Below are 17,853 nucleotides of genomic sequence, written 5' to 3' on the forward strand. Positions count from 1 at the left end.
GGGGCACACGAGGGCAAGGGCCGCCCGTTCGGCCAGCCAGCCCGCCGTGCCGAGGGCCGGACATTGCGCGGCCGGGCCCCGAGCCACGCCAGGCCCGAGCGGCCGCCCGGCCTGGCCCGGCCGCGGCGGGGGGCGCACAGCGCTTCTGCGCCTGCGCCCCGGGGCGGGGCGGGTCCGGCTGCGCGGGTGTGGCCGCCGCGGGTCGGGGGTCCGGAGGTGCAGCGCTGCAGGTGAGGGTGGGGGTTCCCCGTGTTCCCCGGGGCTTGAGCTCTTGGACCCTCTACCTTGTCCAGGGGGATCCGTGCGGAGCTTGGGCGGCAGGGCAGGGCTCCGGGCGGCTGCTATCCCAGCCGTTCCTCGTGTGAAACGTCCCCGCAGGTGCGGCCCCGCTTCCTGCGGCGGGGCACGGGGCACGGAGCGCGCTGCCAGCTGCTGCTGCTGCTGCTGCTGCTGGTGCTGGTGGTGGTGCCGCGGGGATCGAAGAATCGCTGCCCCAGCCGCCGTCCCGCAGGGAGTGGAACTTTATGAAGTTAGAGCTGTAGGCCTGAAGGTTTGAGTCCGCAGTGCCGATCTCTGTGGCGGTGTAAACGCCACTCTGAAAAGCACTCTTACCTCTGGGAGAGGAGGCTGTATAGAGTCAGCATCGTTCCTGAAAACCACATGCTCTTCTTTCTGAGTTGCTGTTTGAGTGGGTGGTTGTTTTCTTTCTTCACTGTAGTTGCGTAATATATACAAGACAAAACTGAGATAATGTTCATGTTGCCATAATTTACTCTTCCACTAGGGAAGTTTTAAAATGTGAAACCTCTTCAGTTTTGCTTACATCTTCAAAGCACTTTAAGTATCCTCAAAATAATATGTATTGCCCTGCCTCCAGCACTTACATTTATTTTCCTGGAGGGTTATGTCCCTGAAGGTTCGAATAAAATATATTTCTGTGGTGGTGCAAAAAGTTTGTTTAGTAAAAGTAAATACAATCAAAATGAATCTCAGTTATTCTATTTTTTTTTCAGTTGGAGCTTTAAATTTTAACTTTATGTGTGCATAGTCACAGAGGAAAGATGTTTTGAGGTGCATGCAGAGTACCAAAAAGCAGTAGAAGAAAAAAAATCAAGAAAGATGTCCAGGGAGTAGGATACAGAGGTCCTTTTGTTTATCTGTTGTGGTGTTGGGAAGAATGCAGTGTTTTTGCAACAAATATGTCTGTGCTAAATGTCATAAAATTAATATATGCAGATTCATAGGTAACTGTTAGACTAATTTTGGTTCAGCTATTGCAAACAAGAATCTATTTCTGGTAGGCTGAATAACTAAGCTATTGTTAAATGTCATCTGCAGGAATTCCAAAGTAGCAGAATTGGTACCACAGTGTTTGTACAGCCTTCTTTTATGCCAGATGTTTCTCCAGAATTGAATGTTAAAGGGAAGCCATCGTGTTAGGGGTAATAAAACTGAAATCTCAACGGTACGTATATCTGGGATGGAATTAATTTTTTTTTTTTTTTGCCTTCATTTGATTTAGGAACAAATGCTGTCATTACATAGTTTCCTAAAGGAAATACCTTCAGGGACAAAGTTAAGGAATAAGATACTTTATATTCCTTCCTATTTATTTTCCTGTGAAAGTCAGTCAACATAAGTAATATACTATCAGCTTAGTATTGGTAGATATTAGTTCTTGTTAAACCCAAGGAAATTACTTCTATTTGTAGATCAGTTAGGCAAAGATTAATACTGGCCCCTCCTAGCATGACATTTGAAGGTGTGGTATGGCTTGTGCAAGCAAGTAGGCAGGAAGTATAATTGTGGTGTGGGCTTTCTTATAATCTTAAAGGTCTTTTCCATCAACTCTGTGATTCTGTTTCATTTCTTTGGCTTATCTTTAATATTGCTTTAGATGAGATGCTTTTGCTCAGACATTTTGAAAGGGCATTATTAAGTGTCTGAAGGATTTATGAATAGAGGAATTTTAGGGCTTGGCTGCTGGATCTAAGCTTCTGTTTAAGGAATAGTCTTTATGAATTTGGATCACTTGCTTTGTACTTTGTTCTCTGGTTGAAGGAAGACTATATCCTATCCATTCCATCTGGAATGAAACTGCATGGATCAAGTGCAGTTTCACTCAGTCCTTTATCAAAGGCACAGTTAGGAGGCAGCTAAGTTATAGTAATGACAGTTTGCTTCTGGTACTTCTCCTGCCCAGAAGGGTTGTTTCAAATTCCTCGTGGCAGGTAATTAGCATATGTGCAATTATCTGATGGTTCCAGGAACTTGCATGATTGCTGTGTGCCTGTCTTTGGAGCCACTGCCTCTGGATATGCAGAGTGTGAATGATGCCTCCCAGACACAGAGAATGCTGAGTGCAAGTAGCTGCTGTGATTCAGAACTGAGGGGCAGCTGTCTGGAGAACGCTTGGTTTGAAGTACCTCTGGGCTACAGTAAAGTGCAATTTTGTGATTGTTGGTTTCAAAGTATTGTTATTGTTTATACTGAGATGTCCTGGATCATCGTGGAATACTGATTTCATGGACTTTTCTTAGTAATCCTTTGGCTGTGTAAGGATGCACAGGCTTGTTAGAGCATAAACAACATTGGGAGCCACTGATTTTAATTTACTTACTCTAATCCACTGTCACCTTATTAAAAAGAAATAAACTAATGAATAGGACAAAACCAGTAATCAGTTCTTTGTTTTTAAAATATTAAAGGATTTTCTTGATGGACTTTTATAGTACTTAGTAAATATTATTCCCTAACAAAGGCTCTGAGTAATCTTTACAGTGCTGCTTTCATGGACACATAAAACTGTTGGACAGGTTATTTGTTTTAAGAGGAACTCTAGTTCCTCAAACCATATGCCTTCAAACCTCTTACTTTGATTGATCTATGGGAATAACAATTCTTAGTTTTCATTTCATTTCACATTTTAGTGCTACTGTTGGTTGAAGCCTTAGCCTTTTGCAGAGAGGCCCGGAGGCACACCTCTTTGGTAAGTTACTGTAACTCATTTTTAAGAACTAGTATTTGTAACAGTGAAGAGTCACAACATCCTTTGAAAGGAACTGTAAAAAGGATTAGTCTAAAGTGTGTGTTCACCTACATCTTGTTTCTACAGTAAAGTACAGCAAGTTTTAGTGAGGTAAGTTTTTCTTTCTTGTGGATAATCTTAATTATGTAGTCAGTCAGTGGCTCTACACAGAGAAATTACAATGAAGAGCACACAATTTAAGATACTATTCACATTGTTTAGTTGATAGATGGTTTTACATGAAATAAAGATACTCTGATAAAGCATATAAAACATATGCAAGAAACGTGTTCCTCTGGTTTACTGCTGTGTGCTTAAAAGAATTCAATTTTTAAGTCAGGGTGTCTGTATCTTTTAACTTTCTTGTTCAAGGCACAATATTACCTTTTATAGTTTAGCTCACTTGAAAAATCACGTAAAATACTTTTGTGTGTGGAAGATGCTGGGAAGAACCAAGAATTAAAGATGTGCTGAAAGGGCAAACACACATGAAAAATGCAGGATTAAAAAAAACCAAAAAAACTAACAAAAAATCCCAAAACAATAAAAAAAAAAAACAGTGGAAAGATATTTAGAAATAACTGTTTTGAAGTAATTTTGTGAGCAGATGTCCTAGAAGTCAAATTAATATTTTCTTTGTGTAGTACCAGTGTGCTACAAATCTAATGGAGAATCATAAAGCTGGTATAAATAGATGATTCATTTCCCAAACAGGAAACTATGCTTCCATTCTTATGTATGCATATACCTCATATTTCTTAAATATTAGCTTTTGTTTTTGATTGGCATAATCCTCATTAAAATGAGCAGTGTGGTCATTAGGGTTTCATCCTGATCTTACTGGTTTAGTTCAAAATGCTCTAATTCTTTCCTGCATAATAAATAGTGAATATGAGAATCATGGAGTCATTTAGGTTGAAGAAGACTTCCAAGATAATCACATCCAACCTTTGACCTATCACTGTCTTGTGAACCAGACCATAGCACTAAGTGCCACAATGAGATGCTCCTTGAACATCTCTGAGTGTGATGACTCCACCACCTCACTGGGCACTCCATTCCAATGCTTATCAACACTTTCCATGAAGAAATTCTGCCTGATGTCCAGCCTGAACCTCCCCTGCCACAGCTTGAAGTTGTCCTCTTGTCCTGTCATGCGTTGTGTGGGAGGAAGCCAACCCCCACCTGGGAGTTGTACGTAGCAATAAGGTTATCCCTGAGCCTTCTCTCCAGGCTTAACACCCCCAGCTCCCACAGCCATTTGACATATGACTTATCCTTTAGATACTTCACCAGCTCTGTTGCCCTTCTCTGGACATGCTCCAGCACCTCATTGTCCTTCCCAAACTGAGGGGACCAGAAGTGGACACAGGATTTGAAGTGTGGCCTCACCACTGCTGAGTGCAGTGGGACAATCACTGCCCTTCCTTGTCCTGCTGGCCAGTGTCTCTTTTTGTTACAACCTAGGATACTTTTGGCCCTCTTGGCCATCTGAACACACACTGGCTCATGTTCAGCCAGCTGTTGACCAGCACTCCCAAGTCCTTTTCCACTGGACAGATTTTCAGCCAGTCTTTCCCAAGCCTGTGGTGATGCATGGGGCTATTGTGAACCAAGTGCAGGAGGCAGTACTGGTGTTGAACCCCACACAACTGGCCTTGGCCCATTGATCCAGCCTGATCCCTCTGCAGAGCCTTCCTGCCCTCCCAGACAGACACAGCTATCACTCAGGAAGTGATAGCTGTATCTGTACTGTTAGAAATAAAGCTTACACTCAAGGCTTTGTGTGATTCTTCAAATACAGAATGATTCAAGCTGTGTCTAGTACTTAGCTTGTCAGCACATCAGCTGGACAATTTTTCCAGCTGTATTGCCTGTAAACAGACTAAAAAGAGGACCCAGAATTTCTGGAAGTAGGATTTTTAGAGAAGCTGTTTTTTGGGGATTTTTTTTTTCAAATGCAGTGATGAAATTAGGTTGTGAAACAGTCTCAGCTTTTGTAACCTCATATGAAATGTCTGTTTCCTGTGAAGTGGTCTGTTTCTTTGAGAACTGAAGAGTTATCTTGAGATTTAAAAAATATATATATTTATATGCATGTAGCCCAAGATCACTAGTAATTGTGTTGCTACCAGCCCTATCAGTGAGGAGAAGCATCCATTTGCCATAATTTCATTGTCAGCTTCTTGCGGCAGACATGGCCTTTTCTGTCTGGCACCCAGTTGACATAAAATGCTTAAGTGTAGCATTATGGCAAGAAGATTAGCTGACCAGGAATAGACTTTATTTGCAAGTTTCTCGTGGCCTTTGTTCATTTGGGCCCCAAGATATCTAAAAATTATGGATTTTTTGGTCTATTGCTATTAGCAGTTCATAGAAAACAGGAAATGTTCAATGACAGCAAAAATTTCCATCAGAACAGGTTTGAGACTTGTGACTAAAGACAGTGATACCAAACCCACTTCCTTAGTATTTTTGTCTTTTAGTTGGGTATTTCTGCTTGTCAGACTGGATGCACCTATAATTGGGAACATATCATTGTAATGCTCTGCAAGGTTATCTAGGCAAGCCAATACTGTCCTCTGACATTGCAGCATGGAGAGGATTGCTACAGTCTAGCAGTTCCCAACTGCAGTGTTAGATCATTCTGATAATGCATCTGTTCCTTTCCAGGTGGAATGCCATGATTGCAGTTTCTATTGGAGAACAGACAATGACTCTGTTGTTTGATGTGTACCATTTATCTTCATTAGAATCATCACTCGAGTTCAAAGAACATTCTGATCTATAAAACTGCAAGACAAGACTAGTCCTTGACTTAGATTTTTGCTTTGATTATTGCAGCTCAAGCAGAAAGGCTTGTCGTAGTCTTAGTTGACCTAATCACGCTCTTGAGCAGCCTAGACATGGCAGAGGATCCCTTGTGACTGTACATCACTGCAGTTCAGATATACATTATATATACTAATTTTCAGTCTGTTCCTGTCCAGATTTTTTTTTTTTAAAGTCTGATATGATTCTGCAATCATAAAAGCTATTTCAATAAAAAGGACAACTGAGCTACCACCTGCACACATTCTGGTGTGTTTTGACTCTCTTATGGTACCCTACATGGAGGGCAAGTTGATGGCTTGAGAAAAGCAAAGGTTTCCATTAAATGTGACCAATGTGGAGTACAGCTACTTTAATAACACTAACTAGTTAAATAACTAAATCTCTTGTTGTGTGTTGTAACTTACTGGCAGTTGAGGCTTATCCTACCACAGCCTGAAGAATATAGTCTGTTCATGTAGAATGATTCCAGAATTCCAAATGTTCAAGTAATCCAGTCATGTATCTAGAATAGTTTACATTTGGTTTGCCTACTAGGTGTGTTGTAAAGTGGTATTTCAAGAGGTAATGCACGAGTGCAGCCATGATTTATTTTCACCATCCTGGAAAGATGGCAATTTGCCAGGGTCTTTTGCATCAAGTCCTCAAGATGTTTCTTGCTTACCTGGCAGTGACTGATCCTTGAGGATGTTTATCATCTTTAGAAACCCTACCATCCACCTCTCAAACCTTGCAAACTTTTCAGCTTACACAGGCTATTGGAAGTGAGGAGAATTGGGTGGAGTTGGAGTAATTCTTCCTTTCATGCATTTGGGATGACGAGGATTTGTGCAGCATGAGCAGAGCTCCTGCAGATAGCGCTGTTTGAAAGACTCCTGACTTCACACGTGCAAATTCTGTAAGGTGTGCAAGGTTGTAAAAGTATCTCTTGTTTATTTACTAAGTTTCACTACCTTAAATACTGCTTTGGATTAATGAGACATGACTTTTTCTTGCTAATAAGTATTTTATTAACTTTCAACATTTATAATTCTGCTGAAAATCAGTATAACTATTTGCAGTAAAATGTATCAGTCTTATGGATAAACATATTTTTTTGAGTGAAATAGCAAAATTATTTCTTGAAATGTATTAGTATTACAGACCTCTTCAACCTATTATACAAATATAGATTCCTAGTATTCTCAAAACTTCTGAGAAAAATGTCTTGCATTATTTTTCATCTTGGATTTTTCAAAACTGGAAATGATAAAGATTAAATCACCATCTTGTGTTTTGCAGAGTTTTGCTCTTTATCTGAATCTTGAGTGTCATCTACTTAGATAAATGCATGTTCTTGTTACAAGTTGTCTTTTATCTAATATGGACACAGTTGTTGCATCTCAAATGAGCATTTGCATTTCAGGGAAGGGACTCAGCCTTTTTATTCTTCCCTTCTCTATGCTAAAGGATGCTTTTTGCATGGCACCTGTTTGTTAATCTGGTTTTTTCCTGCATTGGATGCATAGAGGGAGAGTTGTTGACATGGAGGAGGAGAGGCAGTAACAGAATTGATGTGTTCATGTGAGAAAGTACTTGAAATGTACAAGAAGTGTGGGTACACACATGGACAAAAAGAGGAAAAAGCTGACCATATTTTTAGGTTGACTGAATGCTATCCATTTACCAGTGGTTTTGGAAATACTACCTTAAAAGGAATAAGTGCTTTCAAGGACTCTTAATAATGAGGGGTTTCAGACAAGTTGAAGGTAGAAAATTTTGATTGGTTTGAAAATGCATTTCAGCTCAAGTTTAAATTATGTTGAGTTTCATGCAAACCCTTTCTAATTGCTGTTGCAGCATCAGTGGGAGTTAGAGCATCATTTTGTCAGCAGAAAGTTGTTTTTCTGGAAACGGTCATTAAGGAGTCGTGTACTGGTCTGCACTGGATTCTGTGGGAAAGGCACTGACTGTTAATGAGCTCTGTCTGGTAGCCAGGAAAGCAACAGGGAATGGAAAATACCAGTATAAAAAGGGAACCAGGAGAAAAGGGGTAGACTGTTTTTAAGAGGTATGCTTTCTAAGCCAAAAAAACATTGGTTTAGGAACTATTTTAGTACTTAGACCTTCACTCTTTTCCCATCAAAGACAATGAATTAAATGTTATAAAGCCATTGGAACAAAAAGATATGCAAAGAAGAGCACATTTAGGTGTTTGGGAGGTGCATGGGGATTTCTGTGAATCTGATGTGCTTCTGACAGTTAATTTACATGTACTTCAGTCTCCAAAAGGTCCATCACTGAGATAGCAAAATGGAGATGAGACAATATATGAATTATGCCCTAGTGGAATGCAAGAAGCCTCAGGAAAATTCCTCAGACCCCACAATGTTTTCTTCTATTTTCAGTTTGTTCTTTGTCTTTTCCATGTTCCTTTCCCTTTTTGCCTCTAAAAAAATCATTCCTTTTCATGAAAAATCTTACGAATACAGTGAAGAGAGCTGGGTTGGGCTAAGTATAGTTTCATATGCAAATATGAATGTGTATGTTGCTACTGAACTGTCCAGATTGAAGCAGTTACCTTTCCTTCTGCCTTGTTCTCTTTGGTGTCTCATGCACTTTTAAGATAAATTAATCCAGAGGGATACTTAGTCTAGACTGTGGGTTTACTGGAGAGAAGGCAAACCTGAAACTAAAAGAGGCTTGGGAGCTTCCAGGGTAGGCTGCTTGTGGAAAGATTTGGAAGTTTTAGTCTTTGAGTCAAGGACAATTGTACTGTAGAGGTTTACTTCCGCAAGAGTGTTGGAAATGATCAAGTCTATCCTTGAAGTGTTTAATGATGGAGATTTTTTTTTTATTCATATCTAGAAAATTATCTGGTGCTCAGACCTTCTTGGGCTTGCAAATTCATTCAGAAAGAACACTTCCCCCAGTTTCTCAGTGGTTACTTGACTTCACAGTGTTTATCCTTATTATTATAATTTGTAGTTATTTTTGTGGATTTACTAAAGCAAGATCACCTGCTACCTGCTTAAACGCCTTTTCCAGTTCTGCCATGCTTATGGTTTCAGCACTTTGTTGCAAAGGTTTGGTAGAGGAGTATATAATACAGTTTGATTTCCTTATTCTTGGAATTATTACTAATACCTGTATTATAAGATACTGGCATTCATTTGGATTTCATTTAAAATGAAGTTTTGTTGTCAGCAATTCAAAACACTGTGCCTTCTTTGAGGTATATCCCATTTTTCATTTGGATCCTCAAACATTCTCAGAAACTTGATCTTGTTTTTTATATGTGGATTTTGAAATTAATTTTTATACCTGTGTGAAAAAGAAAATAGTGTGACAGTAATAATGTTATAATGTTGGTACATCATAAATTTTAAAATTAGCATTTGTAACCTCAAATCATCACTTTTGACAAGCTAACACTTCTTGTGCTTATTTAGACAGTAAATGCATTGTGACAATCCTATTGTTTGCTTTGTAGTCCATTTTAATTATGATTTCTGTTGCTGCTTTCTAGTGTAACAAATGGCAGCACAGTGTGTGACGAAGGTGGAGCTGACTATTGCCTGCACCAATCTCTTGGATAAAGATGTTGGCTCCAAGTCAGACCCTTTGTGTGTGCTTCTCCAGAATACAAGTGGTCAGCAGTGGTATGAGGTACAGCCTGATACTTTTCACAAATCTGCTAAAAACACATTCTGACTTGTTGGACACTATAGACATAAATAAAACACTATAGCATATAGTTTCATTAAAATATTTTGATTTTGTACAAGCACTTTTGAATAGTTTTTGTTTGATTATATCTCTAATAGTGTAGTGGGTTTGGATTTTTCCCTTAACTAAAAACCAAGCTATGTCAAGCCACAACAAATAATTACATGGGCAGCATGCTAATAATCATTTGCTATTAAATACTTACAACAATTTTTAGCACTGTTCCCCAGCCATATGTGGACCAATAGAAGAAGCCTTCTGAGTGTTTAAATGTGCTTTCATAAATACAGTACTCCAAAACTAGGGTCTCATCCTGGATTTGACAATACAGGATTTTATATCTTCCCTGTGCAGGGAATAGGTCTCACCTTAGAGGGAGTGATGAAAAATATGTCCAGTATCCCTAACTTAGAGCAGTGGATTTTGAAATACAATGTGATCATATCATATCATATCATATTTTTAATGTAACTTATATTTGGTGAAAGGTTTATAGGAAGATACGCCTTTGTACTTTAAGAACTTTTGAATATATTTGTTAATACGGTATTTGCTTGCTTGCTTGTTTAGTTTGTGAAATACTGGATAAAGTGGTATCTTTCTAATTTCAGGTTGATCGCACAGAAAGAATTAAGAATTCCTTGAACCCAAGGTTTTCCAAGAAATTCTTAATTGATTATTATTTTGAGCTTGTTCAGAAACTTAAATTTGGAATATATGACATTGATAACAAAACCTATGATCTGAGTGATGATGACTTCTTAGGAGAATTAGAATGTACGCTGGGGCAGGTAAGTGTGCAGATGATTTCCCTTAGAATTAAGTTACTGAAAATCATTAGCCACTTTTACCTTGAATTTATCACTATGTTCTTGTGTAGTTGGAGTACTCTTAAGTTGAATAGATTGCCCTTCATTTGTTTTTTCAAGCCTCAGTTCAGTGTATATACATTTTATTTGCAAAAGGTCTTGAGATGATGGCCTGAAATGTGCTCTAGGATGGTGACTGTTGGATTGCTAACCAAAAATAAGTGGGCTGTCAACGAGCACAAAGTTGTAGTAATTGCTGTTTATTTACTCTAATACTCAACTTCCTATTTTTATGCTCCCAAAAAAGAGAATCAGTGTAGAACAACGTATGAATGTTCACAAGGGCCATGTTTTCCTTGTAATATGCTTTCCACTCAATGCAAGCCATGATTCTTTTTCTGCCAGCTGTAGATTTACTTCTATTTCCCACTCATATTCTGCTATTCATGCTGTCACAATTGGACAGCTTCTTTTTAACTTGTTCGTTTGAATAGATCCTTCAAAGGCACTTCTCAGAAGAGTTGTCTTGGGATTTTTCCTGCCCTGTGTCTTATAGTAGTTTTATTTTAAGTGTATTATAAGGATAGAGGCATTGTGAACTGAACTTCAGTGTCAATTCGAAATTATTCATTCATTCTTAAGGTAAAGAAGGACGTAGAATTAATAGACACACTTCTGAGGAAGCATTGCTTGAATAGGGTAAAATAAAATCGGCTGGGAACTGTGTGGGGGAAGGCTGATGATTTTTTTGAGTGACAGACATTGTGTTTATAAATCTATTTGCTGAATCCATTTTTAAAGTATGCCTTGCATACAGTTAAAAGGTATGTATGGAAAATTTAAAGAACAATTTGAAATTGGAACCTAAGGTGTTATCTTTGTCTGTGAATGTGTATCATGTTACTAGAAGACATTTTAATTCTTAGTACTCCTGAAGCTCTGCATATGTTCATCTGCATATGTATTTTAAAATTTTGAAGTGAATAAAATATTACGTATTTATTTATAGATGATTATGGGAAGTAAATATAATGCTGTCATCTTCACAAAAAAGGAAAAATTACTAAAGTGAAAATACCTCACTAACTTGTTTAACTCCTTTGAAAACCTATTAAATTTTGTTAATAGTATGTTCATAATGCTTGATATTCAAATTTTGTCTTGGCAGATAGTTTCTAGCAGGACTCTAACAAAACCATTAGTACTTAAAAATGGCAAACCTGCTGGAAGAGGAAGCATTACGGTAAGACACTTAAGAAATAAATGTCTTCAGAGTTGATATTTAATTGTTTCTGAGTTTTAGTTAATGACTTGAATGCAGTGAGTCTATTCTATAGTGCTGTTAAGCATATTTTTTTTGTCTCCACTAATCTATCTTTGCCATCCAATGGCAGCCCACCTTCTTTATTATAAGTCCCATTGCACACATCATTGGGGCATCCAATGGGATACTGTTTGGGGCATATCTTTGTCAGTGCCATCATTTATGGTAAATAGATGGAATGGAATCCCAATGTCAAATCAAATTGCTCCTCTCCTCCCCACCACTTTTTAATGCTTCATTTGTGAGAAAACATGGGGGCTTTTTAAGTTGACCTGTCATAGGAATGCTGTGAATATGAGAAAACTTAATATTTCCTGAATAAAAACTGTGTTTGTCTACCTAGATTACAGCAGAAGAAGTTAAGGATAACAGGGTTGTTGTATTGGAATTAGAAGCAAGGAAACTGGACAATAAGGTATTTAAGTGATTGGTATTTCTTTGATAAAGCAGTAAAATTAGAGTCTTGTCAAAGCAGGAAACATTTGAGTATTCATTCTCATTCTTGCTTAAAAATAAAATCTGTTAAGATTTTACTTACACTAAAAAAGAAATTGAAGTAAGATTGCTGCAGAATAACTTCATTGACTGTTTTGAAATTAATTGCACTGTATTTCTAAGCAAGATAAATGCATTTCAGGGGTAGTCCATGAGCAACATGTTCTCATTTAAATGTAAAATCTTACATATATTCATAAATAAAAGAGAGTTCTGGTATATCCATTGATATCAATGGCTATATAAATGGTTGTCCATTACCTCTCTGAAATAAATGGTAAAAAGTGTATTTGGTGTGTATAAATTTGTTATGTTGAATATAGGGCTGTCTACAGAGACTTTTAGAAACAAAATCAGAAAAATAATGGAAAAATGTTTTTATTTTTACCTTCTGATTTAATGATACTTTTTTTGAACTGGATGAAATCCTTAGTTTCCTGTCTATCCATTGTAATACTTATTGATATAACTATTCTTTTGTTTGAACTGTCAGGTGTGGAATATATGGACAATTTTCTCCTAAATGTAAGGACATCCCCCAATTTCTTTTTCACAGGTGGTAATATAATCAGACTTGCATTTCGTCATCTAAAGCTTTTGTTCTCTGCATTTCGTTTTTGTTAATCTAAGAGTGTGTTAACTGGAATTTAATGATATTCATGCTACAGGCTGTTCTAAGATAATTGCATGTTATTTAAATACAGGACTTTTTTGGAAAGTCAGATCCTTATCTGGAATTCCACAAACAGACTGGAGATGGAAACTGGGTGATGGTTCACAGAACTGAGGTAGGATATTTTTGGTTAACCACAAAGAGGTTAAGGTTATTTAATTTCCAATGTGTCACAACATTAGAGATACAATGCCTTACAGAAAGAATTGACTGGCCTGGAATTGACCTGCACACTAGTTAGAAATTGCATCATCTCTTCCACTGACTTTTCTGGGAAATCTAGTTTATTGTCTTTATGCTGATTTTGACATATGCCATTCTATTTGAAAAGAAAACACTTTTTTTTTTCCCCCTTTAACTTTCAGCAATGTAGGAGAAACCAAGTATTTTTAAAAAGAACTGCATACTCACACAGGGGCATTTGCTCAGTTCTACCCAGTGCTGGGGTAGGACTTGGGCATTTCTGACTCTGCTGTTCTTAGGAAAGTGTCACCTGGATGTACCCTTGACTAATGAAAGTAATGGTGCTGAATGCTTGCATAGCAAGGGCAAGCCAAGGAGAATGTAGAGTGAGGGAAAATGTGCTTGAAGCAACCGCAGCCTTTCACCCAGGAGGAGATGTAGGGGTCCTGTGGCAGCAACTGTCAGGCTAAGAGTAATTTCAAAATGTCTCACTGTAGTGGCAGCTCAGGGCCCATACATATAAATATATATATATATATATACACACACACACATACAGCTGAGGTTCTGTGCCCATAGGAAGTGATGACTGTATTAATTTTGAAGTATGGATATTGAAGAACTATAAATCCTTTTTGTCAGACTTATAGCTTCTCTTGTAAGGTGGTTGTTCTGCTTAAAGTGCATCTTTTCTATGATGATTTCAGACATCAACTTCAGTAATAAATCCAGAATTTGTTGTTTCAGCCTAGAAATGTCTGGTGGATTAGTTCTTTACGTTATAGGTTAAAAAAACCTCTCTTTTTTTCCTGTCTACTGTTTTTATTGATTTAATTTTCAAGAGAGATTTCTTTCTCAGCACTCCTACAATGTTGGAAGCATTACTATTGTTAGGTGTTATTAATTAAGTAGTGCATGTTATGTGTAGTTTCTTTTACTTTTGTAAGATTGTTATTTCATGTATTGGGTATATTTACAGGTAACTGTTGACAAATTTTGAAGATCTTTCAAAGTGTTTCTACAAGTGTTTGTAAATAACACTTTAGTGTTCAGCTGGAGAGGCCTTTTATCCTCATGCACTGTTTTTTACAGTGCATTACTTGTTTTTTTTATAAGAAAATACTTTTTACTGTGAATTTCTTGAGGGCATATTTCCATAAATGACATTTCAGAATAAATAATATGTGGGAGTGAATTGTAATCTATGGAGCACTGATGTATTCAGAAATTTCAATGTAATATTTTTCCACACATATTTGGTAACTCATGCCTTTATATATGTGTGTATGTATATATGTGTGCTTATTAAAAGAAAGCAACGGGTATCCTGTTTAAGTAATGATAAATTTAAATTTTTTGCATTGCAATAGCTGAAGGACATAATAGGTGACAGTGAAGTCTAGCGAAATATGGACTTGAAGGAGACCATCTCTTTTTGAACAATGGCATGTTAAGAGTAGTTTGATTTATATCCTGTGTATTAGGATTTGGAGTACATTGACAGCAGCATTAATCAATTGGGTTTTTGCACACAAAAATCATGGCATGAAGGTATGACCCATTATGATGACTACTTTCCACCCTTGTGAACAGTGGTGTTCTGCCTTTTTTTTTTTTTTTTTTTAAACAGGTTATTAAAAACAACCTGAATCCTGTTTGGAGGCCCTTTAAAATCTCTCTCAATTCTCTGTGTTACAGTGACATGGATAAGTCAATCAAGGTAATGTGTATTAAATGTGTGTATAAATTAATGCATTAAAAGTTAAGATACGTAACAAGGGAAATATGTATTATTCTAGTTACTGCAGGTTTTTTGTCTCAAATTGAATTGAAAGTATTAGGTTTCTTATTTGAGAGGCACAAGTACACATGCATGTTTTAGAGGGAAAAAAGGAAAACACTGCACATTTGTGATGCATTTGAAAGTCTGGGAAACCAGCTGAACACAAATATCTTTGAAATGTCCAGTGCAGTTTCTTATTTTGATTGTACAGTTCTAGCATGGCAACAGCCAATACTGGTGGTGTTAAACATACTGTACAGTGAAAGAAGCATATTAAAGGCTAGAACATGCTTTGTTCTATGTGATGGATCTTGTAATACTTTGTTACTGGTGCAACAGGTAACATTAATGAAATTTTTATTATACTGCCTGATAAAATAAATTATACTTAATATACTAGCTAACAGATGTGAGTCAGATACAACTTGTGAATACCAGTTTTAGCAACTTTTTCTCTTCATATAAAACTGAATTTTCTATTAGAAAGTTAACTAAATCTGTGAAGGCTTTAATATTTTCTATTTTTCAATTTTATCTTGAATAAATTGTGTTTTCTGAATATTTTTCTTAAGGAATTCCCTTTAGGGGTGGAACTGAGGCTAAACAGCCAATAAAAATGCCATTTATAAGCTATTATGATCATATTAGAAACCTGGTATTTTTAGCATTTGAAAAAGAAACCTGAAAATCTGAATGCAACAAACTGCTATATTTGATGTTCTTCCTCTGGGAAGGAGAACTTAAAACATGATTTGCATGTAACGGGTATTAGTCATATGACTTGAGGCAGTCCTGGAAAATCCTTAACAGCCACAGGGATCTGGGTGTTAACAGCACCTGGATGGATTTAGATACATATTTACAGAGGAAACTAATGAACAACTTTACAAGCCCAGAACAACCTTCCCTTACTGCTTCTATGTTTCTTTCATCTCATTCCTTTCTTCTTCCCTTTTCCCCAAAACTGCTATGACAGCTCTTATATCTCCATATACTATAAATGTATTTCTCCTTTTCAGTAAACAGCACACTAAAGCTGTAGACCATTGATCTAAATGTATCTATGAAGAGTTATTCTCAGCTCTATCATCATAATAAAGTTGGTTCTTTGAAATCATACCTCAGAAGTGTAGGTTTATATCCAGAGAAAATAGACTTTACTTGTAATAGTTATAGACTTGCAGACAGGCAGTTTGATTATGTCTTAACTTAGAAATGCAGGATCTGTCATTTCAAACATTAAAATGTATGCAGAATTTTATTATGGAATGTTACTGAAGGATTAAACAATGCCTTTAACACTTTTATGCACACAGTTGCATGTGTAATGGGCTGTTTGTCATAGTAAGTAAAACCAGCAATTTTTCTATGAGTGGCTTTTCACCTTTTTAATGGCTTAGTTTGTGTACACCCAGCAGTGCACAAACCAAGTTGATTCTTTATCTTCTGGATTCATGGTTATGTTCCATGTGAGTGTGTCTGCAGTCAGTGAAGTTTTTCTGTGTCACAAATGTGAGCTTTTCATCTGGAGCAGGCATGCCTAGTTCTGCTGGGAAAAATATGTTGAATCACATTGTTCCCAACTGCTATTGCATGTCCAGGAGGGCATTTATGGAATAAAAGCAAATGCTTCTCTCTTGTCTGGAATAAATATTAAAAATTGTCTTAAATGGGTCATACATGTCAAGCAAGACAAATTTTGATGTCTTTGAAATAAAAATGAAAATCATCTACTAACTGTGTTAACAGGTATCAGAACTATTGGGTCAGGAAATATGTTAAGTTTTAAATTTCAGCTACTGAAGCACTTAGCTGAGTATTTGATTGGCATAATTTATGGCATTAAGAAGAATTTACATAGCATCTGCCATGAACGTTAATTAACCTGTTGGCTCTTTGGGTGCTTGCATGGTTTAAAGGGGTGTTCAGTGCATGTGCATGCATTTTTTTATTTATTAATGAATTCAAAATGAAGTAGTGCGAACTGCAAGATAGAGGTATGTTCTGTGTAGTAGAACTCCCAGTCTACACATCATGTTTTGTACTTCAGCATTTCTGTTTGTTTTCTGAAACCTATTTTTTTCAGAAGCTCAAGTGTATGTTGAGGTTGTTTTGCTTTTATATTTCTAACTGAAATGCTCAAGTAATCAGTTAAATTGATTCTTGAATATAAGGTACAATATTTTTAGACTTGAAGGATGGACATGCAAATAGCTGTTCAGTTTAAGCCATACATACTCTGAACATTTTTCTTGAAGTTTGTATTTTGATTCCAAGTAATGTGGGATACCTGCTTGACTCTTGATTTATTATTGTTTCTATTTATCATCATCATTATTAAATTATTTTAGTATGTTTTTATGTGATTTGATTAAATTAGCTATCATTTCTGTGTTGCTGAACTGAAATTAAATACCAGAAGTGGATGAAATTAACACAAGGTTTTATAGATAAATAACCAATTTTTTATATATAGAAAACCATTTGGGGCATGTTTTCAAAGAGGAAGAAAAAAAAGTGTTTTTCACTCCTGCCTTCTTTGGTAGATCGGGCTGTTAAAAGGGTACATTGATTAAATAATTGAGCGTATCATTAAACTCTCACTATAGGAAAAGAGATTTTTAGTTGACATTCAGATCCACAAAGTGTGGGTCATAGTTTAACAGATCTGCTGTTTAAATTTGCTCATCTTAACAAACAAAAATTCAAATACTGTTTCTAGCTTTAGGGCTGAACCTTCTATGCTTATGAATTCTATGTCATCTTGAGGATTAATGAAGTAATATAAAAGTGTTTCTAAAACTCTTGTGGTTGCTTACATATATGATTTTCTAAATTTTTAGCTGGATGCTCAGATTCATGATGAATGTAAAAAACCCTACATTGTTTTCCTATTCTTCCCAACACCCCATCACTCTCAAAACATAGTTCAATATAATTGATGTTACTTGCTCATGTAAGACCTGACACTACTTAGTATTCCTGTCTCTCCTTCACTTGAGTGGAAGATTAGATTTG

The 17,853-nt window shown here is 36.9% G+C and overlaps 1 protein-coding gene across 6 annotated transcripts in view; it reads left to right on the top strand.

The window, feature by feature from the left end:
- The first annotated feature begins 91 nt into the window (after nucleotides 1-91).
- Nucleotides 92-17,853, top strand: part of CPNE3 (copine 3) — a 28,941-nt gene continuing 11,179 nt past the window's right edge. Inside the window, exons 1-10 of one of the 6 annotated variants that reach the window (XM_058831978.1) lie at nucleotides 92-230; nucleotides 1,339-1,465; nucleotides 2,931-2,989; nucleotides 6,606-6,763; nucleotides 9,369-9,508; nucleotides 10,180-10,359; nucleotides 11,546-11,620; nucleotides 12,045-12,116; nucleotides 12,901-12,984; nucleotides 14,683-14,772. In XM_058831978.1, coding sequence (XP_058687961.1) covers nucleotides 9,377-9,508; nucleotides 10,180-10,359; nucleotides 11,546-11,620; nucleotides 12,045-12,116; nucleotides 12,901-12,984; nucleotides 14,683-14,772 — 633 coding nt within the window. In that variant the 5' untranslated portion in view covers nucleotides 92-230; nucleotides 1,339-1,465; nucleotides 2,931-2,989; nucleotides 6,606-6,763; nucleotides 9,369-9,376. Of the gene's footprint in view, nucleotides 231-1,338; nucleotides 1,466-2,930; nucleotides 2,990-6,605; nucleotides 6,766-9,368; nucleotides 9,509-10,179; nucleotides 10,360-11,545; nucleotides 11,621-12,044; nucleotides 12,117-12,900; nucleotides 12,985-14,682; nucleotides 14,773-17,853 lie in introns of all 6 variants that reach the window. The other 5 variants (XM_058831976.1, XM_058831980.1, XM_058831977.1 and 2 more) reach the window with 5 other exon arrangements.

The sequence above is a fragment of the Poecile atricapillus genome, chromosome 2 (assembly GCF_030490865.1).
Source record: "Poecile atricapillus isolate bPoeAtr1 chromosome 2, bPoeAtr1.hap1, whole genome shotgun sequence".
Taxonomy (NCBI): Eukaryota; Metazoa; Chordata; class Aves; order Passeriformes; family Paridae; genus Poecile; species Poecile atricapillus.